The following is a 27,118-nucleotide window of genomic DNA, read 5'->3' on the forward strand; positions in this document are numbered from 1 at the left end:
AGCTTCTGTAGTCTCACAAGCCTCCTTGAACTCATTCCAAGCAGTTATGTTCCCTTGGGAAAAACAGGCCTCCTCTATGACCTCAAGACCATTACCTCTGCCTTGCCCCAGTCACTCATTCTTTAGGTCTCAGCTCACATGTCCTCTGCTCAGGGGAGCCCGCACTGCTTCCACGGCAGGCCAGGCGGCTCCTCTGGATCCCCACAACCCGGTGTTTTCCCATCATAACCCTGATCACCTGCAGCCTGGCTCCCCACAGTCCAACTGCCCAGGCTTCACCGTCTTCTGCCAACTCAGCCCTAACCACTCCAGTCTCTCTCCCTGAACCCCATGTAAGCTGGGATTATTCCAGCTGGTAATTTCTGCAACCTACACTTATCTCAATGTATGTGAAGAGCTATGTGGGGCATGGAAGTGTGGGAGAAAGTGACCTTGTCACAAGTCCACCCAGATAGACTGCCCCATCTACTTCGTTTCCACATCAAAGTCAAAGCGATCAATCACTCCCAGCTCCCAAGAGACCCGTGGACCCTGTCTTTACTCCAAACAATGAGAAAGAGTGGGCCTAGATGGCGGCTGCCCTGTCTGAGGGCAAATGCTCCCTCCGGAAACACTGAGACAGTCATAGCGAGCTTTCCTAGGCCTAACCTTAAAAAAAAAATCATGGGCCGGGCACGGTGGCTCATGCCTATAATCCCAGCACTTTGGGAGGCTGAGGCGGACAGATCACAAGGTCAGGAGATCGAGACCATCCTGGCTAACACGGTGAAACCCCGTCTCTACTAAAAAATATGCCTAGCCAGGCGAGGTAGCGGGCGCCGGTAGTCCTAGCTACTCGGGAGGCTGAGGCAGGAGAATGCGTGAACCGGGGAGGCTGAGCTTGCAGTGGGCCGAGATGGCCACTGCACTCTAGCCCCTGGCGACAGAGCAGAACTCGTCTCAAAAAAAAAAAAAAAAAAGAAAAAAAAAATCATATGGAACCTCAACAGCCTGGAGGAAGAGGAGGGGCAACTGCCCTAACCTACTCCCTGGGGCACCCCACTGGGAACATCAGGGCTAGGGAACATCTTCCTGAGTGGGGAAGGTGTGCATCAAAGTGGAGCTTAAACATGACATTCAAAACTTCTGACACATCCCCCTCAGAGAGAGGCGGGGAGCTGGCTTCAGTGGACCAAGGAAGGCTGAGGGTGGAGGGGGACATCCAGGACAATGTCGAAGCTGGGGGCCCCACTGCTCTGCTCCTTGGCTGCAGCTGTCTCTCCACTCCACCCTGAGAAGGCTCAGGCTGGGATCTGAGCTGAGGGCCATAGAACTGAGGAGCTCACAGTCACAACTCTCCCCCTAGCCCCATGCTGACCCCATGGCTTGAACGACGTTAAGAATCTGGCTGGGCAAATTATTCTAGGGAGCAGTTTCAGAAAAGCTGGTTTTGCTGGTTGGATAAAACCAAAGGCCGAGCAATTGGACTGTCCGCTGTGTAACAAGGGGTTGCAAGTGGTTGCAAACGGGAGGATGACCCGGTTAGATAGGTTTCAGATAGATCCCCTGGCTGCCATACAGAGGATGGATTGGAGGGGGACACTGGGGCCAGGAGCCTCAGAGGTAACCAGCCCGGGAAGGACCTGTGTGGGGAGGCCTAGGTTGAGGCTGTGAGGAGAGGAAGAGCCCCCAAGGGCCTTCTCTTGGATTCTAGCTCCCCTCTATCACCTGTTCCCTGAGGGCCCTGGCCTCTGCCATTGCTCAAAGATCATCCAAACATTGTCTACTCCTGACAAACTAGGAGCCTGAGGAACAGGACATGGGACAAGCCAGTGACTGGCTAGCTTCCAGCTTGTCTACCTGGCTCCTAAGCCAGAACCAGGGCCTCTGGGACCCAGGTGGGCACGGTATTGGGAGACAGTTCCCAAGAGAGAGAGAAATGGAGGCAGCAGCAACTTTCTAAATACTGTTTACTTCACTAAAACCTGAAGCGAGGCAGGGAAAGGGTACATCAATATCTGAGACACCAAGCCTAGGAGTGCACATTGACAACGGCGACGTACAGGGCCAAGGTGCTGAGGGCCAGCAGCCCCGTTACCACTGCTCGGGCCAGTAGGGCTGTCCAGCTGCCCAGTGAGCAGAGGTGGACGAAGGTCCTGCAGGAAAATGTCACCATGAGGGAGGGAGACTAGATAACCCACCCCACTTTGGACCCAGCCCTAAACCCCACCCAGCTCACTCCATCACGAAGGCCTTGTAGACACTGAGGAACATCAGTAGGAGGACAGCCGGCCGGAAGGTGTGGTACAAATCATAGCGTGTTATCATCCAGACCTGAGCAGATGCGACGATGTAATGGACCTGGAGGGAGGCGGAAAGTTGGGGCCAGGCCTCGATAGGAGTATGGCCGCCAGCAGAAATGTGTGTGTGGGAGAGCAGGACTGCCTACCAGACTGATGTTGGAGTCTATGCTCATCTGGATGTACTTCCAGTCAAACTCAATGCCCCGGGCTCCGACCCATAGGGGAATGCAGCTGAGGAAGGCAAAGGATGGGATTCTCCAGTACCCAGACACCTTCAGTACCAGGCTGTGAGCCCCTGCCCTCCAGCACCCCCGTGGAACCCAGGTGTCCCTTCTCAGGTGTCTGGGTTCCAGGCTGCTGCACGCACCGGGACATAATAAGCTCGGCGGTGGCCCAGCCCAGGGCAGCAACCATGATCTTGTACTCCCCCTTGCCGGCATTCCGGGACATGACAAGGTTTAGACCTATCAGGTCTGCCACATCCACGCTGGCCTTCATGAACTCCTGCGGGTCAGGTTGAGGCTTAAGTAAGCACAGGGGACAGGAAGCCCCACTCCTGCATGCCCTGCCCTTCCCTGGCCCCTCTCACCCCAATGAAGTCATAGATGCCGCCTTCCCAGGTGGGAAAGAAAGTGGCCAAGAACAGCATCTGAGAAGAGAAAGCAGAAAGAGGTCACTTCAAGGTGAGGGGATCAAGATAAACCACGTGGGATTTGTGGGAAGTTCGTGGGTATGAGGAGGGCAGGACAGGTTCTGGGGACCCATCTGGAAGAGGAACCACCAGATGGTGGCAAGATTACAGGAATGGGGGAGATAGAGGATAGGTCCCCGGGTCCCCGAGGGGGCTGGAAGTTGGAGTTCTGGGTGATCATAGGGCATCTGAGTCAGGTCTGAAGGTGCTGCTCCTTGGGCAGTGTTAACAGCATGTAGGGAATCAGTGATCACTCTTAATCGCACCAAAAAAACCCACCTCTTAGCCAACCACACTACTGACGTTTTCTCAGTTTTACTAAGTGCGACGCAAAAGTTGCTTTTAGGCCTCTTCTCAGGTCGTGCCCTCTTTAAAGTCTATCCTTTCTAGGTATCCTGACGCCTCCCTACGCTGAGTCCCGAGGGCGGTCCCACCGTGGCGGGGGATACGCAACGGGGGCGGGTCCCTGGGTCTGCAGAGCCTGGGGGCCAGAACACGTGGAGTCCGGCGGCCCTTACCTTGCAGAGTTGGACAAAGAGGTAGGTGACTCCAGCCTGGACGCATTTCCAGAAGGCGTTGTACTCGGACCTGGAGAAGCGGGAGGTGAGGCTCGGCCCGGGCCCCGCGCCCTCTCCGCCCCGCGCCCTTCCCGCACTCACAGGCCGCTGCACTTGTAGGTGATGAAGTAGGGGAAGTAGGCGAGAGCGAAGCAGTTCCCGAAGTGAAACAGGGTCATGACGCCGGCCGCCCCGTCCCGCCCGCGCGGGGATCGCGAGGCGGCGTCTCCGGCAGCGGGTCTCCGGCTCCGCCGGTACTTTCGCCACGGCCAGGGCCTGGCGCCCACCTGACTGGCGGGGGCCCGCGCGCGACCTTCTGGGATCGGTAGTCCCGGCGCGGGGCGTCGCGCCCAGTGACGTCAGAGCGCCCGTGGCCGGGCCCGGTTGCCAGCGCTCCCGGCCCAGCGCTGTGGGGAGTGACTTCCGGCCATGCGGGGCCTCTCCCGCTACCATCGCTGTCCCTGTCTCCCGAAGTGGAACCCGGCTTGACGTCAAGCGCGACCCCTCGCCCGTGGGCGCAGGCGATCGAGTAAGGGTGGGGCGGGCCTCAAACCCGGATCAGAACCCGCCGTGACCGGCGCAGAAATACGGGACGCAGCTGTGAGCACTGTTTTTTATTTCACCATGGACCCAGCGGCGTGGGGCGTCCGCCCCGGGTGCCCTTCCTCCCCCGGGCAGCCAGATGCAGGAACGGGAGGCACATGTACCGGCCCTGGCCCCTGGGAAGGAAAGAAGGGACCTTTCCGTTTCACTTGTCTCGGCTGAACATGTAGCGGAGGAGGTCGACCACCCGGTGACTGTAGCCATATTCGTTGTCGTACCTGTGGAGGAGGGATTCGTAGGCTCAAGGGGGTTCCTTCCGACCACCCCTTAGTTCCCCTGCAAGTCTCCAGCTCCTTTCCCCTTACCATGAAATTAGCTTCACGAAATTGTCATTGAGCGCAATGCCGGCCTTAGCATCGAAGATGGACGAGTGGCTATCACCGACGAAGTCCGTAGAGACGACCTGGGCGTTAGAATTTCAAAGATAAGTGTGTCCGGCAGAGCAAGGACCTCCAGGAGCTGACAGTGCTCTTAGCTCTATCGCCCATCCATGCATTCATCTATATTTGATGTAGCCCTACTGTGTTCAGTCTCTGGGGACAGGGACCAAGGCACTCTACTGGGGTCTGACCGGAGGGCACAGGTCACAGACACCCTCATGCTGTACCAGTACATCCCTTTCCTAGGAATAATGCAAGCATTTGAAATGGGCCAGTATGGAGGGCCTCTCTGAGGGGTGGCCATGAGCCTGGGTCTAGATGACTAGGAAGATCTCACTGGCTCTGGCCCTCAACACAGTGTCTGAGGTGGAAGGAGCTGCAGGAACGGAGAACCTGAGGGTTTTAGCCCTAGTGTCAGGAAAGGCCACAGGAGTGTTTTCACTCCTGAAAATGGGTGATGCAGTGTGATTCCATTAAAACAAAAGATCCTGGCGACTGTGGGAAAGTGGACCTGCAGGAGTTAATGCAGGGAGACAGCACCAAGGTAGACGTACGGGGTCCACCATGACCATGGCATCCACTCCTCACAGAGAAGGCACCTGGCCATGGCCTGGCCCTGAACAAGTATTGAAAAAAATGAGAACTGTTGTCTTTTGTTCACTAAGCATGTATTGGTCACCTGCTGTCTGCCAGGTTGGAGCCAGAAAAGTGAAAACGCAGCCCCTAAATCCCTGGTTTCTTGGAATGCACACACTATTGGGGTCAACAGTGACTGACAAGAAATTTCAGGTGAGGAATAGGGCCACAGAAAGAACGTCTTTTGAGGGGGTGCCTTGCTGAAGAGGGATGTTGAAGTAGAGACTTGGAGGAAGTAAGGACAGACTGTGTGGTCATCTGGGAGGGCAAGCATTCCAGACCAAAGGAACAGCAAGTGCAAAGGCCCTGAGGCAGGGAGATCTCCCTTCCCGCCCTGCAGTTTCTGTCCTGACACATTGAGAGCAGCTCCCTGGCAAGTGGAAATCATGTCCCTCCCCAGAGGGCTCCTCCCAGGGTCTCCTCTCCTCAGCCCCTACCTCATCCTCGGTGTAGGCAAGGATGCCAGCCATGGGCCCCTTGGCTGCTGCTTTTATAGCCTCCTTGATGGCTGAGTAGGGGGCAGGCTGGGCGAGACGGCAGGTCAGGTCCACAACAGACACATCCGGGGTTGGTACCCGGAATGCCATCCCTGTCAGCTTCCTGGAGAATCCCCCATGAAGAACAGGAGTCGGAACTTAGGGACGTTGCCCTCCAATCCCCCTTGCCCTGTGGCCGGGCCAGGCTCCTGCTTTCCCCTTAAGGACTGAGGGCCAGTCCAGTCCTCCCGGGGTATGCTCCCACCCTGGTTGCAGCTTCTTGTCCTCATACCCTTTGAGCTCTGGGATGACTTTGGTCACGGCTTTCGCAGCCCCAGTGGAGGCTGGGATGATGTTCTGGTGGGCACCCCGCCCATCTCTCCAGGCCTTCTTTGATGGCCCATCCACTGTCTTCTGGGTGGCCGTGTAGGAATGGACCGTGGTCTTGGGGAAGAGAAGGACCAAGATGAGGCCTTCATGGTCCTAAGCTCCCATACCTCTTTTTTTCCAGGACTAGGGTAGTGGCCTAGGTGTGGAGGCTGGTGGGGCCACCACCACAGACCACAGGAGGGGACGTGTGCAGGCCAGGGTCCAGCCTTGACTGAGGGTTGTACAGTGTTTTAAAAGACTTCCGCACTGGTGGGCCTCTCCTCCCGAAACCAATCTCTCCCTCTTAACTCCATATAGTAAGCAAGGCCTGGGAAGAAAAGGTTGGGGTTTCCCTGCCATCCTGCCCCAGCCCCTCATCCTCAACTCACCATCAACCCTTCCACGATCCCAAATCGCTCGTGGATGACCTTGGCAAGGGGGGCCAAGCAGTTGGTGGTGCAGGACGCGTTGCTGCAACAGCCAAGGTGTGCACGGGCACTGTGAGGTGAGTTGCAGAGCCACCCCTCCACCCTTACCCCTCTTGGGGTATGCACGCAGACTTGGTTTTGTGAAACGTCAGGATGAGGGTGAGAGGGATCTGTGCAGACGCCGTCAGACTGAAGGAGGCACCGAGATGCAGCTGGGGAGGCTCCCCAAGCTTCTCCTCCAGAAGTCATGCATGTTTAGCAGATAGTTTCGGGAAGGAGAAGTAGAAGCCGAGTGACCAGGAATCCAGTGGAGCTGAGAGTGGGGAGGACGAGTCTACCCTCCCTTCCACACATTGCAGGATGTCGCTGCCCCCCTTACCTCACAATGTTCATGGAGCCAGGGTTATAGTTGTTTTCATTCACACCCATGACGAACGTTGGTGCGTCCGGCGAGGGCGCGGAGATGACCACACGTTGAGCACCTGCTGAGATGTGGTTCTGGGGAGGAAGCGCGGGTGTCAGGTGCTTCTGGTGCCATCATCCCCCCAGCTGGCCCTGGACACCTCTCCCCGGCTTACCGAAGCTGCCTCTATGGAGAGGTACACGCCTGTGGACTCCACCACGTAGGGGCTCCCGACATCCCTCCAGGGGATCTGTTTGGGCTCCTTGCTGTGGGGTAGTGGCAGGGCTGAGTCAGTCTCCCCTGCTTGAGCCCCACCTTCATAGTCCACGGCCTTCACCATTTGAAAGGTTGAGCAGATGCCGGCCACCTGCAACTACCTGCGTCCCCCACCGACATACCTACTTGCTCCAGATGAGCTCCACCCCGCTGGCCTGGCTTTTCACCACTGCCCCGCTTCGGACCAGCTTCCCTTTGTTGATTGCACCACCTCTGCTATGCCTGGGTACAGGCGGTGACCTCCCCAACTCAGCCCTCAACCTCCTCAGAGGCGCCAACCCTGACTGCTGGCAGCCAGCTCAGACCCTTTCTCCGTATGCTGCCCGGGATGTGGACTCTGTGACTGTGAGGCCTGCCCGGCTGCTTTCTGGTCCCCAACCCCGACAACCTCGCCACGAACCCTCCTAGATCCTCAGTTCCTGCAATAGGAAGCTGGCTGCCAAGGGCCAGGAGAGTCCCTGAAAACAGACACTGCATTAAAGAGAAAGCTCCTGGAGGACGCCTGAAGCCTGAGGCAGCCTTGGGGCAGCAGTGGCTCATGGTTTACATTAGAAAGGTAAGTGGGGGGAGGTTTCTGGTTTCCTGTTTTATAAATTTACGTTTTTACTTGGTATTTTGACAAACGTTTGTATTTGAAACACATTAAACATCTAGTATTGCCGTTACCTACTTGGCTTTAGCAAACAAGCATTAAGTGAATAAACTGTATTCCACTTTCTTCCTTCCCAGGTTTATCGCGAGTAACCGAGCGCTTTCCTTCTGTGATTCTCGGTCGTGTGGGTCTGTTTCTTTTGCCCTTGAGCCTGCTCCCCTCAATGGGGGGTTCAATCAATGTTTGTGGGGTTTGTTTGTTTGTTTTGAGACAGGGTCTTCTTCTATCGCCCAGGCTGGAGTGCAGTGGTGCAATCAGAGCTCACTGCTGCCTTGATCTTCCTGGCTCAAGCCATCCTCCTGCCTTGGCCTCCCGAGCAGCTTGGGACTACAGGCGCACACCACCATGCCCAGCTAAATTTTAATTTTTTTTGTAGAGATGGGCTCTCACTTTTGTTTCCCAGGGTGCTTTAGAACCCCTGGGCTCAAGTGATCCTTGGCCTCCCACAGTGCTGGGATTACAAGTGTAAGCCACCGTGCCTGGCCTCATGGGTTTTCTTTATTTGTTTGTTTTGTTTTGTTTCGTTTTGTTTTTGAGACAGAGTCTCACTCTGTCACCCAGGCTGGAGTGCAGTGGCACGATCTTGGCTCACTACAACCTCCACCTTCCAGGTTCAAGCAATTCTCCTGCCTCCGCCTCCTGAGTAGCTGGGGTTACAGGCACCTGCCACCACACCTGGCTAGTTTTTTGTTGTTTTTTGTATTTTTAATGGTCACGGGTTTTGCTGTGTTTGCCAGGCTGGTCTCAAACTCCTGACCTGAAGTGATCCGCCCACTTCAGCCTCCCAAAATGCTGGGATGACAGGCATGAGCTGCTGCACCTGGCCTCATGTTTTTTTTTTTTTAAGTCAGCCATTTTATACGTGTTTACTGAACACCTGTCCGGTGCCCATATTCTAAGTGCCTTACCTGTATTAAACTCACGTAACCTTCACAACCCAATGAGGAAGTGCTACCACTGTCATTTTTTGCATTTTTTTACCGCTGTCGGGGCGGAGGGGAGGGGAGTGAGAGGGAGAGCCTGCTGGAGTGCAGGTGGCTGGCCCCAGCTCGGGTCTGCACTCCTGTTTCCACTGCCTGAATGAATGGATGAATCGGCCGCCCCGCAAGGCCATAGTACATGGTTATCCTCTTCCTGTCTCCTGCTCTGTCAGTCTGCCTTCCATCATCTGGCCCAACTAGCTCTTCTCAGCTACCCCCCTTTCCTGCCTTCCAAATTAGGGACACTTCTGATTCCTCTGCAGCAATTGCTGACTTGGCCTGAGGCAAGGAATGTGCCCCAGAAGACCCCAGGCCCTCCCCAAGGCTGCCATGGGCCCCAGCCTCCTGCCCACCGGCTGTTTTGAGGATTCCATTTGTTTATTCAAAGGAAGTTCTGAATGTCTACCAGGGCCTGTACCTGCTAATGCCAGAGCAACTGTGGTGGCACCAGTTGACAGAGCCCTCCCTGCAAGGCCATGGCCTTGTGGGAAGTGCCTGTTTAAGTGTCCACAAACATGTGTTCACTCCACTCGTGCTCCCAGCTACCGCTGTGGTGGGTTCCCCATCACATCGGGGAACTGAGGCTCAGGCGAGTTTGGTCCCTTGCCCAAGGTCACCCAGCCAGCTAGCGGCAGCGCAGGGCAGAGTGCAGGCACACAGCTTGGCTTGTGCAGCCCAACAGTGCAGGGGTGGAGAGGGGGCTGGAGGGGTGGGGAACCGCATTGCATTGCACGAGTGACCAGAGAAGGCACCACCCGGGTTGGGGCCGTGGATGGAGGGGGCAGCTAGGTGGGGAAGGGGGATGACTCCAAGTGGCAGGAATGGTGGTGGCCACGTTGAAGTCTGCGTGATAACTATGGTGCTGGAGTTGTTTCTGCTGTCTTGATTTCAAACTTGGATTAAGCAGCTTTCTTCCGTTTTCACTGACTCTCCAGTCTCTGCCCCCGACCCGCAAACTTCCTGCACCCATCCCTGCTTCTTTATCACTCACCCTACCCCCAGTAACTACAAGCAGAAGGGCTGAGATTAGATCTGTGGGGAGGGGCGCTGGGAAGGCTGCAGACCCTGCCTGGGCCCAGACAGGGTTCACTAGTGTGCCTGTGTGTATGTGCATGTGTGCGTGCCTGTGGGTGTGTGTGTGTAAAAGCCCCAGGCAGCCACAGAGCCAGGTGTGGCTAATAGTTTACATTAGAAAGGTGAATGTCAGCCAAAAATAAAATTCTAAGCTCCCCCAACTAACCGAATGCAGCCCTTCTCTCGGCCCAGGGCATTCTAGAGTAAACCTGAAACACTGGTTCAGGCCATGATGGGAATGGATGTTCGGATGTTCGCACAAGCCTCATTATACCTTCTTCCCTTTAGAATTCAGGCACAGTTGACCAACAGTGGTCAGTGGGAGCTGAATAGGTGTGGGGTTGAAGGAGAATCAAGAGTTGAGTTCTGGACATATTGATATGCCCACGAGAAAACATACCAATGTGTGTTAAAGCAAAATGTGATGGCTCGTGCCTGTAATCCCAGCACTCTGGGAAGCCAAGGTGGGAGGATTGCTTGGGGCCAGGAGTTTGAGACTAGCCTGGGCCAAATGGCAAGACCTCGTCTCTACAGAAAATTTGCCAGGTATGGTGGCTTGTGTCAGCTACTCAGGAGGCCGAGGTGGGAAGATCACTTGAGCCCGGGAGGTCAAGGCTGCGGTGAGCTATGATTACACCACTGCATTCCATACTGGGCAAGAGAGTGATACCTCGTCCCTAAAAAAAATAAAAATAAAAAGCATTCTTGAGTACAGTGAAACATCTTTTTAGATTAGTGCTTCTTAACCATTTTAGGGGTGAAGGACCTATCTGAGACTTCCCCTCTTCAAATTAGTACCTAGAGGCATGCACATGCAATTTTGGGGGTGGTTTCAGAGCCCCATGTGAGAGGCTGGAATCCCATTTTAGCCACCTCCACCTCCCCTGTCTCACTATGTCACAGCCGTGCATCAGACAGATGCTCTCCTTACCACTGGTAGACAGAGATCTCATGGTTGTCCACGACCAGCTGTCCGTTCCTGAATTCCACACTTCCCTTGTATCGGCCGTGGGTGGAGTCATACTTAAACATGTACACCTGTGGGCGATGGAATGGCTCCCAGTCTTGGGGTGGCAAGGCGAGGATCCCTAGAGAGTCCCCTCTTTGGTGAAGGCCTCACATTGCAGCTGAGAGCCTTCCATATGGCTTCCCTGAGCCCCCTTCCCACCCTAGTCCCACCCTGCTGTTCCTGCCCCCTGCCAGCTACTGACCATGTATTCCGGGTCAATGAATGGATCATTCACAGCCACCACCTTAACACCCTTCTCCATGCAGGCGCGCAGGACCAGGCGACCGATGCGTCCAAATCTGGCCGAGGACAGACAGAGGAAGGGATGGGAGAGGGGGTAATGGAGAGGAGGCTGGTCGGGAATCCTTAATCCAGGGGAAGAAGGCAACCACCTCTGTGCCAGCCATGGTCATCTCTTGCTAAGATGACCTCACCAGCCCCTTCACTGCTTTTTCAGCTCCCTCTCCCAATCCATTCCCTAACCCCTATTTTTTTTTTTTTTTTTTTTTTTTTGGGGGGACGGAGTTTAGCTCTTTTGCCCAGGCTGGAGTGCAGTGGTGCTATCTGGGCTTATTGCAACCTCTACCTCCTGGGTTCAAGTGATTCTCCTACCTCAGCGTCCCAAATAGCTGGGACTACAGGCACATACCACCACACCTGGCTAATTTTTATATTTTTTATAGAGACGGGATTTCGCCATGTTGGCCAGGCTGGTCTCGAACTCCTGACCTAAAGTTGATAGACCCGCCTTAGCCTCCCAAAGTACTGGGATTACAGGCCTGAGCTACCGTGCCTGGCTCCTAACCCCTATTCTTAACCTTGTAGCTGGATGGATCTTTTATTTTTTCATTAAACAATTAAAAATATTTTTTTTTTGTAGAAACAGGGTCTCGCTATGTTGCCCACACTGGCCTCAAACACCTGGTCTCAAACTCCTGGTCTCAAAGGATTCTCCTGCCTTGGCCTTCCAAAGTGCTGGGTTTACAGGTGTGAGCCTGGATGGATCTTTTAAAGCTTCAAGACAGATTACGTCTCTTGGCATGAAAACATCCACGACTGTCCATTAGTAAAACAAGATCCACATTCCTCACTGTGGTGTAGCAGCTGCCCTGCTGGGCTTCCCACCGGCCTCCCTCCTTTTTCCTTTGCTTGGTGGACACCAGCCACTGTGACTTCCTGGCTGTCCCTGAACGCACGGAACTTGCCTATGCCCCAGAATCATTGCTTGTCCCGCTGTGTGGAAGACTCCTTCCCTGGCAAGGTGTCCTGAGAGCTGGCTGCGCCTCATCACTCTGATCCAACTCCAATGACACCTTCTCCCTGAGGCCTTCCCTGATCACTGGCAAAGGCTGCCCTCTCCAGCCTTACTTTTCCACTGGGTTCTGCGCTGTTCCCAGCACACTCTACTGAACAATGTCGTTTCTTTATTTGATTACTGTCTTCCCCACCAGAATGTGGGCTGGGCGTGGGGCCCTGTCTGCCTTACTCTGGGCTATTTCTCCAGGGTTGTCGGAATGAAAGCATTGATGGGGGGCAATGTGGAGGTGCCTCCAGTTAGCAGCCAGAGGAAGGGCTGGGCTCTAAGGCTTCAGACTGATCAGGGGCTGGAGTAGACTCACCCATTGATGCCCACAGTCAGCTCCCGGGGCGCAGGCCCCATCTTAGGAGGAGGAGTAGCAGGGCGAGGAGGCGGCGATGGTGGCGGCGGCGGCTTTATTTCCTCCCTGACTGGTATAGGCTCTGGTTGTGGCTGGGGCTCTATTTCAACCTTGGGCTCAGGTGGAGGCGGTGGTCTGGTCACTATGCAGGGAAAGGGAGGGAAAATGGGTTGCGCGACCACCAAAGTGAAAGAGAACAAACTGTCTTCGCTGCCCAGAATCTGTTGCTGGTTCCTGGCCCCTAGTGACCAACTATTTAGCCCAGTGTTTCCCAAACCCACTTTCTCTACAGAATAAACTTGTTTAAAATATCAACCCCAAGGGCTCTTTCCTGAGATTCTAATTCACTGGGTATGTACTTTCGTTTTCTTTTTTTTTTTTTTCCTGAGACGGAGTATTGCTCTGTCACCCAGGCTGGAGTGCAGTGGCCTGATCTCGGCTCACTGCAACCTCCGCCTCCTGGCTTCAGGCGATTCTCCTGCCTCAGCCTCCCGAGTAGCTGGGATTATAGGCACCTGCCATGGCGCCTGGCTAATTTTTGTATTTTTAGTAGAGGTGGTGTTTCACCATGTTGGCCAGGCTGGTCTCGAACTCCTGACCTTAGGTGATCCACCCACCTCGGCCTCCCAACGTGCTAGGATTACAGGTGTGAACCACCGCACCCGGCCTGGGTATGTACTTTCAACATAGATCGCTTGGGGTGACATTCTGTGTGCCTCAGTTTCCTCCTCTGTAAGGTGAGATAATAGTACTTTTCTTAGACGGTTGTTGTGAGGATTAAATGAGGTAATACATGGAGTGCTTATGACCAAGCCCAGGAAACGTTTGACATGCATTAGTATTTTGGAGATTGTTCCCCGAACTTGTCCAATAATTGATTTAGCCCAGTGGTCCCCAAACTGTTCCAACGATAGGAATCATCAGAGTGGCCAGGCGTGGTGGCTCACGCCTGTAATCCTGGCACTTTGGGAGGCCAAGGTGGGTGGATCACTTGAGGTCAGGAGTTCAAGACCAGCCTGACCAACGTGGAGAAACCCATTCTCTACTAAAAATACTGTAATCCCAGCTCCTAGCGGGGCTGAGGCAAGAGAATCTCTTGAACCTGGGAGGCAGAGGTTGCAGTGAGCCGAGATTGTGCCACTGCACACTAGCCTGGGCGACAGAGTGAGACTCTGTCTCAAAAAAAAAAAAAAAAAAAAAAAAATCACCTGAGGAGGGCTCTTCCTAGAAAAATCGGACTCCGTAGGTCTGTATGGAGGCCCAGAAATTCTGTTTTTAATAAGCACTCCAGGCCAGGAGCAGTGGCTCACACCTGTAATCCCAGCACTTTGGGAGGCCGAGGTGGGTGGATCACCTGAGATCAGGAGTTCGAGACCAGCCTGAACAACATGGAGAAACCCTGTCTCTTCTAAAAATACAAAAAAAATTAGCCAGGTGTGGTGGCACATGCCTGTAATCCCAGCTACTCAGGAGGCTGAGGCAGGAGAATCGCTTGAACCCGGGAGTAGGAGGTTGCGGTGAGCCGAGATTGCACCATTGCACTCCATCCTGGGCAACAAGAGTGAAACTCTGTCTCACACACACAAATAAATAAATAAAATAAGCACTCCAGGCATTTCTTATCCCCAGGCAAGCTTAGAGAGTGCCGTGTATCATACTCTGTGAAGCCCATGGAAGCTCGCATTGGCTCCCACCTCTCCACACACACTCCCACTCCCAGACTGCACTTATAAACACCTGCGCCTGGAGGTAGCAGCCACCTGAGCTACAGAGGAGGGCTTGAGAAGAGGGGAGAAGTGGAGACTCAGGGGTCCTGGTGGCAGAGAGTTTCAAGCTGGTAAGTCAAGCCTGGCTCAGTCCACACAGACCTGCTCCTCTGTGGACTTGAGCAAGTTAATGAACCTCTCGGGGCTGATCCTCCACGTTGGGGCTCAGTGAGATCTCGAGGCCCACACATAGGAGCTGATTTTAATAGAGGAGGGAAGTCTGATCCTACGCAGATTCACGAGGAAAGGGAGACAGCAGAGGGTAGAGAGGGGCTGGAAGGGGATAGTGGGAGTCCAAGTTTTTGGCACCACATCAAAGGCATCTGGGAGGTGGTGGGGCTGGGAGCTGGGGGCCAGCTGGCCTGTCTGTCTCCCTGACCTCTCCCTGCTGCCACAGACCTTGTGGCCTGAGGCTGGACTGTGGGTGTTTCCAGTGGCTGTCCAAGTTCATGAAGGTGTTAGTGTTTATCGGTGACCTTGAGGATGTTAGAATCCCTGGGGGTTGTTTCTGCTATCGGAGGAAGGGGATTTGTACATCTGGTTCAGGGTGGGAATCGGAGCCCAATGGGTGACCTTTCCGAAGAAAACTCAGATGCTCCTCCTCTCTCAGCACCCCCAGCCTTGCACTTTCTTCCCCTCCACTGTAGGGGTGGGGTCCCTGGGTTAGAGAAAAGCCTGGGGGCTAGCTGGGTGCTGTGCGGAGCTCCTCACTGCTGTCCTCCCACTGAGTCCCGAGAGGCATGCGCTAGAAACCCACTTTACAGAGGGGAAAATAAAGCCCGAGGCCACGGAGCAGTGATGCGCAGGGCAGGGGTTCAAGTCTCATGGCTGTTATGGCTGTTAAGCCTGTCTGCTCCTATGTCTTCCAGGGTCTCCTGGACCCAAGCCCTGCCCCCATCCCGGCCACACCTACCCCTGCGGCCCCCGCCCCTGGGAAGTGAGGGAACAGTGTGGGAATGGGGGCAGCCCACCCGGAAGACCTGGTTCCTCCGGCTAGAATGAGTGAGTGTATGTGTGTGTGCGAGCGCCGCCCTAGTTGAGAGACTGAGGAAGTAGTTTGCCCTCTCTTAACCTCTGTTGTCCGCTCTGCAAACTGCGGGCACACACTGGCCTTCTCAAGTGGTGGTGAGGCTTCCCTGAGCTCTCGCCTGCGAAGTGGTCAGTACGTCCCCGGCAAGGTTGCAAGTGTCCTTGTTTTGTGCATCACAGGGAGGGCAAAGCCCACCTCACGCAAAGCACCATGAACATCACTTTTACGTGGAAGCCCAGCACCCCTGGGTTCTCCATAAGCCCCTCCTAAGCCCTCCCACTTTCCGCCACTTTCAGGCTGCAGCCTCCGATGCGCGCTGGTTTCTGCTCTTTCCACCGCCTCATAGCGGCGCAAAGCCCACCCAGCCCTGCGGGCGGTGGCCCGGTCTCCCCGCCATCGCGGTAGACCCCAGTCTGCCAGCACACTGGCGGGTGTGGAGGGAGGGAGGGCAGACGATACCCCTTGTCCCTAGATGGTGCACACGCCAGGAAGGGCGGTTGGGATGCGGCACAGGTGTGAGGGTGCAGATGCTCCCCATTACCCTTTCCACCCCTCCCCCGCGCCCTCCGCTGCTTCCCTCACCCGGGCACGGCTGTCGCAGCAACTGGACAACAGTGACATTAGTGAGGACGATGTCTCGCTTCGACATGGTCTCTTATAAGGTTATCATTGGCCTGGCTGCCCCGGGACCTGCCGCGATGTTACTGAGGTGCGTGCGGAGCGCCAGGGCTGGTGGGTCCGGGGCTTCTTGCCGTGATGTCACAATGCCCAGTGATGTCACAGTACCCAGTGACGTCACAGTATCCAGTGACGCCACCCAGGAGGCGGTGCCCAAGCCAGAGGCCTGAGACCACCGCGTCTCATCTCCGTAGAGGCATGGGATATCAGCATGGAATCCCACTTTTTCAAATTATCATTTGTTTATTTATTTTGAGACAGGGTGTCACTCTGTCTCCTAGGCGGAGTGTAGTGGTGCAATCATGGCTCACTGCAGCCTTGAACTCCTGGGCTCAAGCGATCCTCCCACCTCGGCCTCCTGAGTAGCTGGGACTACATGTGCAGCCTTCACGGCAGGCTATTTTTATTTTTTATTTTTTTGTAGAGAGAGAGTCTCACTCTTTTGCTCAGGCTGGTCTAGAACAATTGGGCTCAAGCGATCCTCCCACCTCAGCCTTCCAAAATGCTAGGATTGCAGGAGTGAGCCACCACACCCAGCCTGGAATTGCACCTTTTACACCGTCCTGAAAGCCTTTTCCTCCTCTGTCTCCTGAAGTACACAGGCTCCATACTGTTCCTTGGCTTCTCCCCCCGGGGTGACTCTAGCTGCCTCCATATGCCTGGAAAACCCACCCAGGGCTTCCCTTGGCTGCCTCTTGGTTTCCCACCCTTTAAGAGAGGCTTTCTAGACTCCCCATCTAAGTTCCCTCCTTTCTCTGTCACTGTCAGCCGTCACCCCCTTCCCCCCAATCTCTGCCCATCTTCCAGGAAGCCTTGTCTGACTTCTCCATTCTGGGTTATGTTCCAATGTGCAAAATTTCTCTAGGGCTACACTGTCTATGTTTTTATTTTCCTTAGAACACATGTCTCTCTAAAAATTGTTTTCTTGCCAACTGTCTTTGCCCACTAGACTGTAAGCTCTGAGAGACCAGGGACGTCATCTCTGTCACTTCTATATCCCCTTGACAAGAGAAGTGTTTGGCACTTAAAAGGTGTTTGTGAGCTGGGCACAGTGGCTCATGCCTGTAATCTCAACACTTTGGGAGGCCGAGGTGGGAGGATCACTTGAGCCCATGAGTTTGAGACCAACATGGGCAACGTGGCAAAACCCTGTATCTACAAAAAATAAAAAAATTAGCCAGGTGTGTTGGTGCACACCTGTCGCCCCAGTTATTAGGGAGACTGAGGTGGGAGGATCACTTGAGCCTGGGAGGTCAAGGCTGCAGTGGGCTGTGATTGTGTCACTGCACTCCAGCCAGGCGACAGAGCAAGACCCTGTCTGAAAATCAGAAAAAGGCATTAGCCCAATAAACTATGCCTGCATGAATACATGTCAATTCCTGAGGTTTCATCTGGTCGCTCATCTTTTCTTTTCTTTTCTTTTTTTGAGACAGAGTTTCTCTCTTGTTGCCTGGGCTGAAGTGCAATGATGTGATATTGGCTCAGCACAACCGCTGCCTCCTGGATCCAAGTGATTCTCCCGCCTCGGCCTCCTCAGTAGCTGGGACTACAGGCATGCGCCACTACACCTGGCTAATTTTTTTTTTTTTTTTTTTTTTTTTTGTATTTTTAGTAGAGATAGGGTTTCACCATGTTGGCCAGGCTGATCTCAAACTCCTGACCTCAGGCGATCCATCTGCCTGGGCCTCCCAAAGTGCTGGGATTACAGGCGTGAGCCACCTTGCCCGGCCCTGATTGCCAATCTTATCACACTCTTCACGTCACATCTTCTCGCAGCACCCATTCTTTTCCTTGCAGCTTTTCATGTCGTTTGTCATGATCTATTGATTGGTTTGTTTGTTCAATGTCTCCCCCTTGGGCTCTAAGCCCCTCACAGGGCTCCCGTTCTTGTTTGTTTGTTCACAACTGTGCCTCCAGCGCTTAGAACAACACAAAGCAGGTTTTCAATAAACATCTGACAAACAACAAGTGGACAAACAGCTCCCTCCCCTGCAGCCCCGGGGTAGGGGTTTGCTTGCACCTCAGTGACTCACAGGCAGGCACCCTCACCCGCACAGCAGGTTGACACGCAGCTGTGACCAAGATTCAGGGGGAGTCGGGGTTTGCGCCAGGAAGGAGTCACCATCCTAGAGAGGGATGGATGCAAGAAGGGGCAGAATGATATAACCTCTTCCTTCCGCCAACATCCATGGGAAATTCATTTGCCAAGCACCTGCCATGGGACTGGGGCAGGGGGAGGTTCTCCTTCTTTGATAGCCTGGGAGAAGAAAGTAAACTGGGTGTACAGGTGAGGAGGTTTTAATGAACTGAGACCAAAACACAGATGATTAATTAAACAAAGGGGGCTACATTTTGGTGTACAATCAAGGAGGTGAAAAATATAACATCGACAAAACCAGGATTAAAAAAGGGCTGATTTTGGCTGGGTGCAGTGGCTCACGCTTGTAATCCCAGCACTTTGGGAGGCCGAGGCAGGTGGATCACCTGAGGTCAGGAGTCTGAGACCACCCTGGCCAACATGGTGAAACTCCGTCTCTACTAAATATACAAAAATTACCCAGGTGTGGTGGCGTGTACCTGTAATCCCAGCTACTCAGGAGGCTGAGGCAGGAGAATCACTTGAACCTGGGAGGCAGAGGTTGCAGTGAGCTGAGATCACGCCGCTGCACTCCAGCCTGGGGGATAGAGCGAGACTGTGCCTCCAAAAAAACAAAAAGAAGATGGAACACAGTTCAAAGTGGGAGAAACGCCACCTCTTGATCTCCGGGTGGATTAGGATTCTGACACTCATCACCCACTCTTCTCTGCCCAGCCACCTCCTGGTGTAGGAAACTCCATCATTTCGGCCCTGGACCAGGGCAGAAAAACCACACCTGAGTTTGCCCAGGAAGTTGGCTTTTTCCCTGGAGTGTGAAACCGGGAAACAGATTTGATGAACTCAAGCTTGGAGAGGTGGCACACTTAGTCACCCTCTATAGGCAGAGCCCAGAGAAGGCAGAAGCTTCTGGGTATCTGTCCTGAGATGCCTGTCTTTGGGTGGAGTCAAGTGTCCAGGAGCTGGAGAGGAACCCTGGGTCCTCTGAGGGGAGTGGGCCTTAGCACTCTTGTTTGAGCAAAGCCTGAAAACACGTGCAGATGCTCGCCACACCTGGGCACCCACACACATAGCTCTGCCACCTCCAGCTGCTCACACCCTGCACATTCCTTCCTGCCTGGCCTTCCCACCAGCAATCCCACCTCCACCCCTCTCTCAGTCTCTCCCCTTGGCACCAAAACCCAAATATCTTTCACCCTTGCACCCACTGTAGCCACCCACTGGCTCTTGTTCTGGTCTTAGCCTCCTCCAAACTGGCTCCTAGATCCATCTGCTGCCCCAAGCCTGCCCACCACCACCTGCCCTTCCTTCTGATGCCCTTTTCATGCCCAAGGTCAGACTCTCAGCTGTTTCCCCTCCAACCTGAGCCAAAATGTCAACGCTTGGAGCTTCAGGTTGGGGCTTAGGAGGGCCCATGCAGGGAGGGCAGGAAGGATGAGCGCCTGGCCCCAGCCCAGGTTCTGTCTCACAGGCTCCTGCTGCCCCGGGTCTTCGGCCCCTCCCCGTGGCTGCCTCGACCGGCTTTTCAGGAGACACTGCGTCCTGTTCCAGCTCATGGCAATCAGCCCCCTGCCCTTGCCCAAGGGCTGGGAGGCAGGCGGTCTGGGTTCTGTGACAGGAATGGGATCCCGCCTCCAAAATCCGCAACACTCCCCAAGAGACCCTATGCTGTCCTGGCGACCCAGGCGCCCTTCCCTCCAGCACCCTGTGAAACCCAGACTTGGGCTTGGAGTCTCTTCCTTTGGCTTCCTTGAATCTATCCATTTGTCCAGTCAATAAATATTTACTGAACCCCAGGCAGTGTTCAAGAAGCTATGAATACAGCAGTGACCAACATGACCAATTTACATTCCTAGTAGGTGAGACAAGCAATAAAAAATAAAGATAATTTCAGAATTTTTTTTTTTTTTTTTTTGCTGTGAAAACAAAAGGGTGATACTACAGAGTATAATTAATGTCATGTTATGGTCAGGGGAGGTTTTCTTTCAAAGTTGGCATTTAAGTCAAGTACGGATGAGGAGGAGCCAGCCATGTAAAGATCTGGGTTCTGCATTCCAGGCAGAGAGAGGAGCATGTGCAAAGGCCCTGCAGCAAGAATGAGCTTGGTGTGTTTGTGGAACAGGGAGAAGGCCTGTGTGGCTGGAATGGAATGAGTGAAGGGCAGGGGCCGGCCCACAAGAATGAGGTCTGATGACTCCCTCAAACCCCCTAGGGTTCTTCCCTCTCCAGACGGTGCCTCCCATCATTGTAGCCCCTCACTGCTGGGGGAGCTGGAGGCTTAGATGCCTGAGAGGAGTGAGGTGTTGAGGAATCCCCTGCATCCCAGGGACAGAGAGTGGTGGAAGGTGGGTTTGAGAGAGAGGAGTCCTGGACAGTGGGTGAGGAATGAAAAGAGGAGGTGGTTGGAAGGGCAGACACCCATCTCTGGGGTGGAGGGCAAGAAGCAAAGATGCCAGAGTTCTTCTCCATCCATGACTCACCCTCTCTTCCTCCTCCTCTCCATTGCTCAACTCCAAATCTCCCTGGGAAACACCTCCTTGACTGAGGACCAAGTCAGTGCCTCACAGGGGTAATTGAGTCATGAGGGGTGGAGAAGAGGGCTAGAGGGAGAGAGAATAAATAGCAGTGTGGCTTCCCAGGCTCCTCTCTGCGTCCTCCCCGACCTTCCCAGCAATATGCATCTTGCACATCTGGTCAGCTCCTGCTCCCTCCTTCTGCTACTGGGGGCCCTGCCTGGATGGGCGGCCAGCGATGACCCCATTGAGAAGGTCATTGAAGGGATCAACCGAGGGCTGAGCAATGCAGAGAGAGAGGTGGGCAAGGCCCTGGATGGCATCAACAGTGGAATCACGCACGCTGGAAGGGAAGTGGAGAAGGTTTTCAACGGACTTAGCAACATGGGGAGCCACACCGGCAAGGAGTTGGACAAAGGCGTCCAGGGGCTCAACCACGGAATGGACAAGGTAGCCCATGAGATCAACCATGGTATTGGACAAGCAGGAAAGGAAGCAGAGAAGTTTGGCCATGGGGTCAACAACGCTGCTGGACAGGTTGGGAAGGAGGCAGACAAACTGATCCACCATGGGGTCCATCACGGGGCCAACCAGGCGGGAAGTGAGGCAGGGAGGTTTGGCCAGGGGGCCCACCATGCTGCAGGGCAGGCTGGAAATGAGGCTGGGAGGTTTGGCCAGGGTATCCACCATGCTGCAGGGCAGGCAGGAAATGAGGCAGGGAGGTTTGGCCAGGGGGCCCACCATGGTCTCAGTGAGGGCTGGAAGGAAACAGAGAAGTTTGGCCAGGGGATCCACCATACTGCTGGTCAGGTTGGGAAGGAGGCAGAGAAGTTTGGCCAGGGGATCCACCATGCTGCTGGTCAGGTTGGGAAGGAGGCAGAGAAGTTTGGCCAGGGGGCCCACCATGCTGCTGGTCAGGTTGGGAAGGAGGCAGAGAAGGTTGGCCAGGGGGCCCACCATGCTGCGGGGCAGGCCGGAAATGAGGCAGGGAGGTTTGGCCAGGGGGCCCACCACGCTGTGGGGCAGGCCGGAAATGAGGCAGGGAGGTTTGGCCAGGGTATCCACCATGCTGCAGGGCAGGCGGGAAATGAGGCAGGGAGGTTTGGCCAGGGAGTCCATCATGGTCTCAGTGAGGGCTGGAAGGAGACAGAGAAGTTTGGCCAGGGAATCCACCATACTGCTGGTCAGGTTGGGAAGGAGGCAGAGAAGTTAGGCCAGGGGGTCCACCATGCTGCCAGTCAGTTTGGGAAGGAAACAGAGAAGCTCGGCCATGGGATCCACCACGGGGTTAATGAGGCCTGGAAGGAAGCAGAGAAGTTTGGCCAGGGAGTCCACCATGCTGCCTCGCAGGTGGGGAAGGAGGGAGACGGAGCGGTCCAAGGCCTCCATCATGGCATTAGTCAGGCTGGAAGGGAGGCGGGGCAGTTTGGCCACGACATTCACTATGCAGCAGGGCAGGCTGGGAAAGAGGGAGACATAGCAGTCCACGGTGTCCAACCCGGGGTCCATGAGGCGGGGAAGGAGGCTGGGCAATTTGGCCAGGGAGTTCACCACACCCTTGAACAGGCCGGAAAGGAAGCAGACAAAGCGGTCCAAGGGTTCCACACTGGGGTCCACCAGGCTGGGAAGGAAGCAGAGAAACTTGGCCAAGGGGTCAACCATGCTGCTGACCAGGCTGGAAAGGAAGCAGACAAAGCGGTCCAAGGGTTCCACACCGGGGTTCACGAGGCTGGGAAGGAGGCAGAGCAGTTTGGCCAGGGAGTTCACCATACCCTTGAACAGGCCGGAAAAGAAGCAGACAAAGCGGTCCAAGGGTTCCACACTGGGGTCCACCAGGCTGGGAAGGAAGCAGAGAAACTTGGTCAAGGGGTCAACCATGCTGCTGACCAGGCTGGAAAGGAAGTGGAGAAGCTTGGCCAAGGTGCCCACCATGCTGCTGGCCAGGCCGGGAAGGAGCTGCAGAATGCTCATAATGGGGTCAACCAAGCCAGCAAGGAGGCCAACCAGCTGCTGAATGTAGGTGAACAGGGATGGGGAAATGGGGGACATGGGGGTTGGGGGAGGGAAAGGTTAAACCCCTGGGACATTTGAGGGGCTCCATGTAGTCTTCGTTTGGTGAAAGAAGCTTGGGCAGCTGTATCACTGTACTTCTCCCCTTTCCCCATCTCCCTTACAAAGGAGCTGGTGGTAGCTGGTCAGATAGGGTGAGCCACCTTATCTGCAAAGCATGTATCAGACAGGGTGGTGGGCACTCCTGGTTAGGGGGGCCTCAAGTGGGGACCGTGAAGCCCCTCCTGGGGAATGGGAAACAGTTCCTGAGATCAAGATCAAGTATAGGCACTCACTGCAAAGGCATTGAGTGTTGAGAAAACCTGGTGAGGAGAGTGAGCATGAGGAACAGCTTTTGCAGATGAGCCTTGGCCTGTGCAATCTTCGTAACTACCCTCTGATGTGGTCAAGATGAGGCTGCTGGCGCCCTGATTCTCAGATAAGGAAACAAAGGCTCAGAGAAGTTAGGGGACATGCCAAGGTCCTGTGGCTAGTGCCCAGCTTTGGCGGAGGGCAGGCCAGCGTTTTCTCCCCTTACACTGCCCAGCCAGGAGAGTTTTTCTGGAAGGTTTCTCTCACCCATTTATGTAGAGGGAACAGAAGCCGAGTTCAGTGGTTCATGCCTGTAATCCCAGCACTTTGGGAGGCCGAGACAGGTGGATCGCTTGAGGTCAGGAGTTCAAGAGCAAGCCTGGCCAACATGGTGAAACCCTGTCTCTACTAAAAATACAAAAATTAGCCGGGTGTGGTGGCAGGCGCCTCTAATCCCAGCTACTCAGGAGGCTGAGGCAGGAGAATCCCTTGAACCCGGGAAGCGGAGGTTGCAGTGAGCCAAGATCGTGCCATTGCACCCCAGCCTGGGCAACAGAGTGAGACTCTGTCTCAAAAAATAATAATAATAAAATATGTAGAGGGAACAGAGATTGGAGGCAGGCAAATAGCGCCACTCACAACAGAACAGACACCAAGAAGGGAGCGTGGGGAGCAGGAGAGGGTGGACTCCTGTGCGCCCTCACTTTCCAGGCTCCATGAGGGGTCCTGGGATCTGCAAGATGTGACTGGCTCCGAACTCAAAGCCCAGAGCCGCATCTGCCGCCAGACAGAGCCAGGGTGGGGAGGAACGGTGCAGTAGAGGAGTGGGCACGGCAGGCTGCAGGGTGCCGCGAGCAGAGGTGCACTGTGGGAGTTGGGGCTCGCAACAGCAACCGGGGTTGGGGGCGCTGCTGGGGTGCATGGCTGAGTGTCTGGGGCTGGGTTAAGGATGAGGATCAGTGGAGTTAGGGATGCAGCTAGACAGGGCATAGAAGGGTAGATGTGAGGTCAGGGCTGAGGTGAAACTAGGTCCTGCTAATGGCATGGGTCCTCTACCTTCCCTTTCCGCCAGCCCCTCCTCCGTGACTGAGGGCACTTCGTTAAGGAAATGAAAAGGGGCTTTGGGGAGGAAAAGGTAGCAGGAGGCAGAATGCCCACGGGAGCACGGGCTTTGGGTTTTCTTCTGGATAGTGAGGAGGCAGTGGGTTAAGCTGTGCCTCCCACCCCAGCCCCAGTCACCCTGGAGGGGACCAGGTCACTGGGGAAAGGGAACTGGGAGACCCCCAGGATTAAGGGTTTGTAACAAGAGTCTGGGCTTTGTCCACAGGGCAAACATCAAGGCGGATCTTCCGGCCATCAAGGAGGGGCCACAACCACGCCGTTAGCCTCTGGGGTAAGTGCGGACTCCGGGGTAGGGGAGAGAAGGCCCCTGGGAGTTCCCTAGCGTGGCTGTGGGTCGGACGCTGGAAACTGACCTTCTTGTCCTTGGATTGCAGGCCTCGGTCAACACGCCTTTCATCAACCTTCCCGCACTGTGGAGGGTGAGTGTCACACGGTGTCTCCTTTCTGCTCTGCGTCCTGATAGACACTCTCACCCTGATCCCTTCCCAGTGTCTGTTGGACCCTCCAACCTGATACCCAGTCCTGGGCTTCCCTCTCTCCACCCGCTCCCTCCCCTTTGCACCCTGCCTTCATCTTTTGGGTGCTTTTCATTTCCACCAAGGCAAACACAAGCTGGCAGAGAAGACCTCCAGGGCCCTGGTGCCCCTGGGAGCCAGGGAGCAGGGAGGGGCTGCTGACTGTTCTCATTCCCTCTCTCTCCCTGTCCTCATTCCTGACTGGCTTCCCTCCTGTCCCCACCCTGCTGCAAATGCCTTTGCTTCATGCTGGGAGGGGGAGCCTGTGGCTTTGTCCTCTCCCTGGTGCAAGGTCACCCCAGTGTAGAGGCTCCTGTGGAATCCTTGTTCCCACTTGGGGCTCAAAGTAACCTCCTGACTCTCTTTCTTTATTTTAATTTATTGAGACAGAGTCTCACTCTATCTCCCAGGCTGGAGTGCAGTGGCGCAATCTCAGCTCGCTGCAACCGTCACCTCCTGGGTTCAAGTGATTCTCCTATCTCAGCCTCCTGAGTAGCTGGGATTAACAGATGTGCGCCAACATGCCCAGCTAATTTTTGTATTTTTAGTAGAGATGGGGGTTTCACCATATTGGCCAGGCTGGTCTCGAACTCCTGATCTCAAGTGATCCCCCCTTCCTCGGCCTCACAAAGTGCTGGGATTACAGGCATAAGCCACTGTGCCCAGGCTTTTTTTGCATTTATTATATCTGCTGCCTGAGACCAGGTGCAGGCCAGGGTGAGGGTGTGTCACGGAGGAGGACACCTTGTGCATCCGGGGCTATGGGGGCTGCAGAGCATCCTCTGAGGTTAAACACACGAGGCTTGCTTGTTCCTGCAGAGGCCCCAGCCCCTCTGGCTGCGGGAGCTGGCTTCCTCATGTTCTTAAGTTTAGATGCTGTCTTCCTAAAGCTGTTCCTCAGAACCTAACTCCGGGGCCAGAGCAGCCAGTGCCTCTTACGCTTCTCCTGAGGGATGGGGCTGAGGTCTCAGGCCCTCGTCATGACTGTGGACCCAGCATTCACCCTGCTGTCCTTCTCTCTTCCAGAGCGTCGCCAACATCATGCCCTAAACGGGCACCTGCCCTTGCTGGGAGACTAATGTTGCCGTTGTCACGTCAGCTGACATGACCTGGAGGGTCTGGGGGTGGGGGACAGGTTTCTGGAGTCCCTGAAGGGGGTTGTACTGGGATTTGTGAATAAACTCGATACACTATGCTGTCTCATCGTGGTCCCCTGGGCTCCCTAAGGAGGGATGGACCGGGAGGCGGGAGGGGCTTGTCTTGTCTTGTTACTTTGCTGAAGGAGTCGGGGTGTCTGATGCACAGCGTGGGTTGAGCTGGAGATTTCAGGCTGATCAGCCATAAAAGGGCAGGTAATGGGTGCAAACTACACTTTACTGGGGCGCAAAGTTCGTGCTGGCTAATGGCAGGAGGACTCGTGCAGGGAAAAGCACTGCCGGCCACTGGTGGGGACAGACACACCGGGAGAGAATGGTCTGGGTCCAGGAGGTAGCATCCTCAGTCAAGGGGGTGGGGTGCCAAAAGAATAACAACAATAACTTGTATTTATTGTGCAGTTAAGACATGCCAGGCTGCCTGCCAGGTGCGTTACCTGCATGACATCATTGACTCCTCCCAACCACCCAGTTAGGTGAAAGGGACTGTTATTGCCCCATTTTATAGAGAAGCACGTGGGGGCTTGCACACATTAAGAAACATGACCAAGTTTACACAGTCAGTGAGTGGAGGGAGACAGACAGTGAAGAGCTACAAAGGATATTCTGGAAAAACAGAGGTCTTTGCCCTTTGGCAGCAGCGGAGAGGGGGAATCGGTGAACAGGAAAAGTGAGACATGGGATGGGCCCGGGGATCCTCTCAGGGGAAGGAAGGGGAAGGATGGAAGGCTCAGGTGGAAGACATGTTGGTGACAGGAGCCACCTGAGTGGGGGCACAGAAGGCCCCATTTTCAGATCTGTGCACCATTCAAAGCCCAGAGGAACAACGATTACAATTACTGAGTATAGAGCACTTGCTAGACTCAAGGTACCAGGTACAGAGTTGTTCATATTCTCTCTCTTTTTTTTTTTTTTTTTGAGACAGAGTCTTGCTCTTTCATCCAGGCTGGAGTGCAGAGATGCGATCATGGCTCACTGCAGCCTCGACCTCCTGGGCTCAAGCAATCCTCCCACCTCAGCCTCCTGAGTAGCTGGAACTACTACAGGCACGCACCACCACATTCAGCTAATTAAATTTTTTTTTTTTTTTTTAGAGATGGGGTCTCACTAGTCTCACTATATTGTCCAGGCTGTTCTCAAACTCCTAGGCTCAAGGGAGTCTCCCGCCTCAGCCTCTTAAGTAGCTGGAACTATAGGCATGCACCACCACACTTGGCTAATTAAAAATTATTTTTTTGGCCAGGTGCAGTGGCTCACGCCTGTAATCCCAGTACTTTGGGAGGCCAAGGCTGGCGGATCACGAGGTCAAGAGTTCGAGACTAGCCTGACCAACATGGTGAAATCCTGTCTCTACTAAAAATACAAAAAAAAAAAAAAAAATTAGCTGGGTGTGGTGGTGGGTGCCTGTAA

At 54.7% G+C, this 27,118-nt stretch overlaps 3 protein-coding genes across 4 annotated transcripts; 1 reads left to right on the forward strand and 2 right to left on the reverse strand.

The window, feature by feature from the left end:
• Positions 1-1,932: 1,932 nt before the first annotated feature.
• On the reverse strand, positions 1,933-4,102 carry TMEM147 (transmembrane protein 147). Its single transcript, XM_031659640.1, has 7 exons — positions 3,633-4,102; positions 3,492-3,561; positions 2,872-2,931; positions 2,650-2,786; positions 2,429-2,513; positions 2,219-2,340; positions 1,933-2,135 (listed from the first exon to the last, which is right to left on the reverse strand). The coding sequence occupies exons 1-7, from the start codon at positions 3,707-3,709 to the stop codon at positions 2,012-2,014; spliced, it is 675 nt and encodes a 224-aa protein (XP_031515500.1). The 5' UTR covers positions 3,710-4,102; the 3' UTR covers positions 1,933-2,011.
• Positions 4,103-4,129: 27 nt separating this feature from the next.
• On the reverse strand, positions 4,130-16,133 carry GAPDHS (glyceraldehyde-3-phosphate dehydrogenase, spermatogenic). The gene is made up of 11 exons (XM_031659639.1): positions 15,853-16,133; positions 12,436-12,616; positions 11,019-11,115; positions 10,739-10,845; positions 7,001-7,091; positions 6,802-6,920; positions 6,384-6,465; positions 5,918-6,069; positions 5,587-5,749; positions 4,439-4,536; positions 4,130-4,351 (listed from the first exon to the last, which is right to left on the reverse strand). Exons 1-11 carry the CDS (start codon positions 15,917-15,919, stop codon positions 4,279-4,281), a joined length of 1,230 nt encoding a protein of 409 aa, XP_031515499.1. The 5' UTR covers positions 15,920-16,133; the 3' UTR covers positions 4,130-4,278.
• SBSN (suprabasin) lies at positions 6,914-25,747 on the forward strand. 2 transcript variants are annotated; one of them, XR_004180324.1, is made up of 4 exons: positions 6,914-7,657; positions 24,245-24,310; positions 24,414-24,458; positions 25,581-25,747. XR_004180324.1 is itself a non-coding variant. In XM_009194166.4 (4 exons), the coding sequence occupies exons 1-4, from the start codon at positions 20,719-20,721 to the stop codon at positions 25,602-25,604; spliced, it is 1,989 nt and encodes a 662-aa protein (XP_009192430.2). In that variant the 5' UTR covers positions 18,591-20,718; the 3' UTR covers positions 25,605-25,747. The 2 variants fall into 2 exon arrangements, 1 of the variants encoding a protein (XP_009192430.2); XM_009194166.4 differs by lacking the exon at positions 6,914-7,657 and adding an exon at positions 18,591-22,572.
• The last annotated feature ends 1,371 nt before the right edge of the window (positions 25,748-27,118 follow it).

The sequence above is a fragment of the Papio anubis genome, chromosome 20 (assembly GCF_008728515.1).
Source record: "Papio anubis isolate 15944 chromosome 20, Panubis1.0, whole genome shotgun sequence".
NCBI classification, from domain to species: domain Eukaryota; kingdom Metazoa; phylum Chordata; class Mammalia; order Primates; family Cercopithecidae; genus Papio; species Papio anubis.

What these genes read in the sequence shown, in the direction of transcription:
- TMEM147 (XM_031659640.1), bottom strand. Translation starts at nt 3,709, where the DNA reads ATGACCCTGTTTCACTTCGGGAACTGCTTCGCTCTCGCCTACTTCCCC. An exon ending in TAGACTCCAACATCAGTCTG is followed by an intron (nt 2,341 to 2,428) that starts GTAGGCAGTCCT and finishes GCCTCCCTCCAG; the next exon opens with GTCCATTACATCGTCGCATC. An exon ending in TACAAGGCCTTCGTGATGGA is followed by an intron (nt 2,136 to 2,218) that starts GTGAGCTGGGTG and finishes ATTTTCCTGCAG; the next exon opens with GACCTTCGTCCACCTCTGCT.
- GAPDHS (XM_031659639.1), bottom strand. Translation starts at nt 15,919, where the DNA reads ATGTCGAAGCGAGACATCGTCCTCACTAATGTCACTGTTGTCCAGTTG. An exon ending in CTGACTGTGGGCATCAATGG is followed by an intron (nt 11,116 to 12,435) that starts GTGAGTCTACTC and finishes GTCCTCGGCCAG; the next exon opens with ATTTGGACGCATCGGTCGCC. An exon ending in TCTCCATAGAGGCAGCTTCG is followed by an intron (nt 6,921 to 7,000) that starts GTAAGCCGGGGA and finishes CTTCCTCCCCAG; the next exon opens with AACCACATCTCAGCAGGTGC.
- SBSN (XM_009194166.4), top strand. Translation starts at nt 20,719, where the DNA reads ATGCATCTTGCACATCTGGTCAGCTCCTGCTCCCTCCTTCTGCTACTG. An exon ending in AGGCCAACCAGCTGCTGAAT is followed by an intron (nt 22,573 to 24,244) that starts GTAGGTGAACAG and finishes CTTTGTCCACAG; the next exon opens with GGCAAACATCAAGGCGGATC. An exon ending in CCACGCCGTTAGCCTCTGGG is followed by an intron (nt 24,311 to 24,413) that starts GTAAGTGCGGAC and finishes CTTGGATTGCAG; the next exon opens with GCCTCGGTCAACACGCCTTT.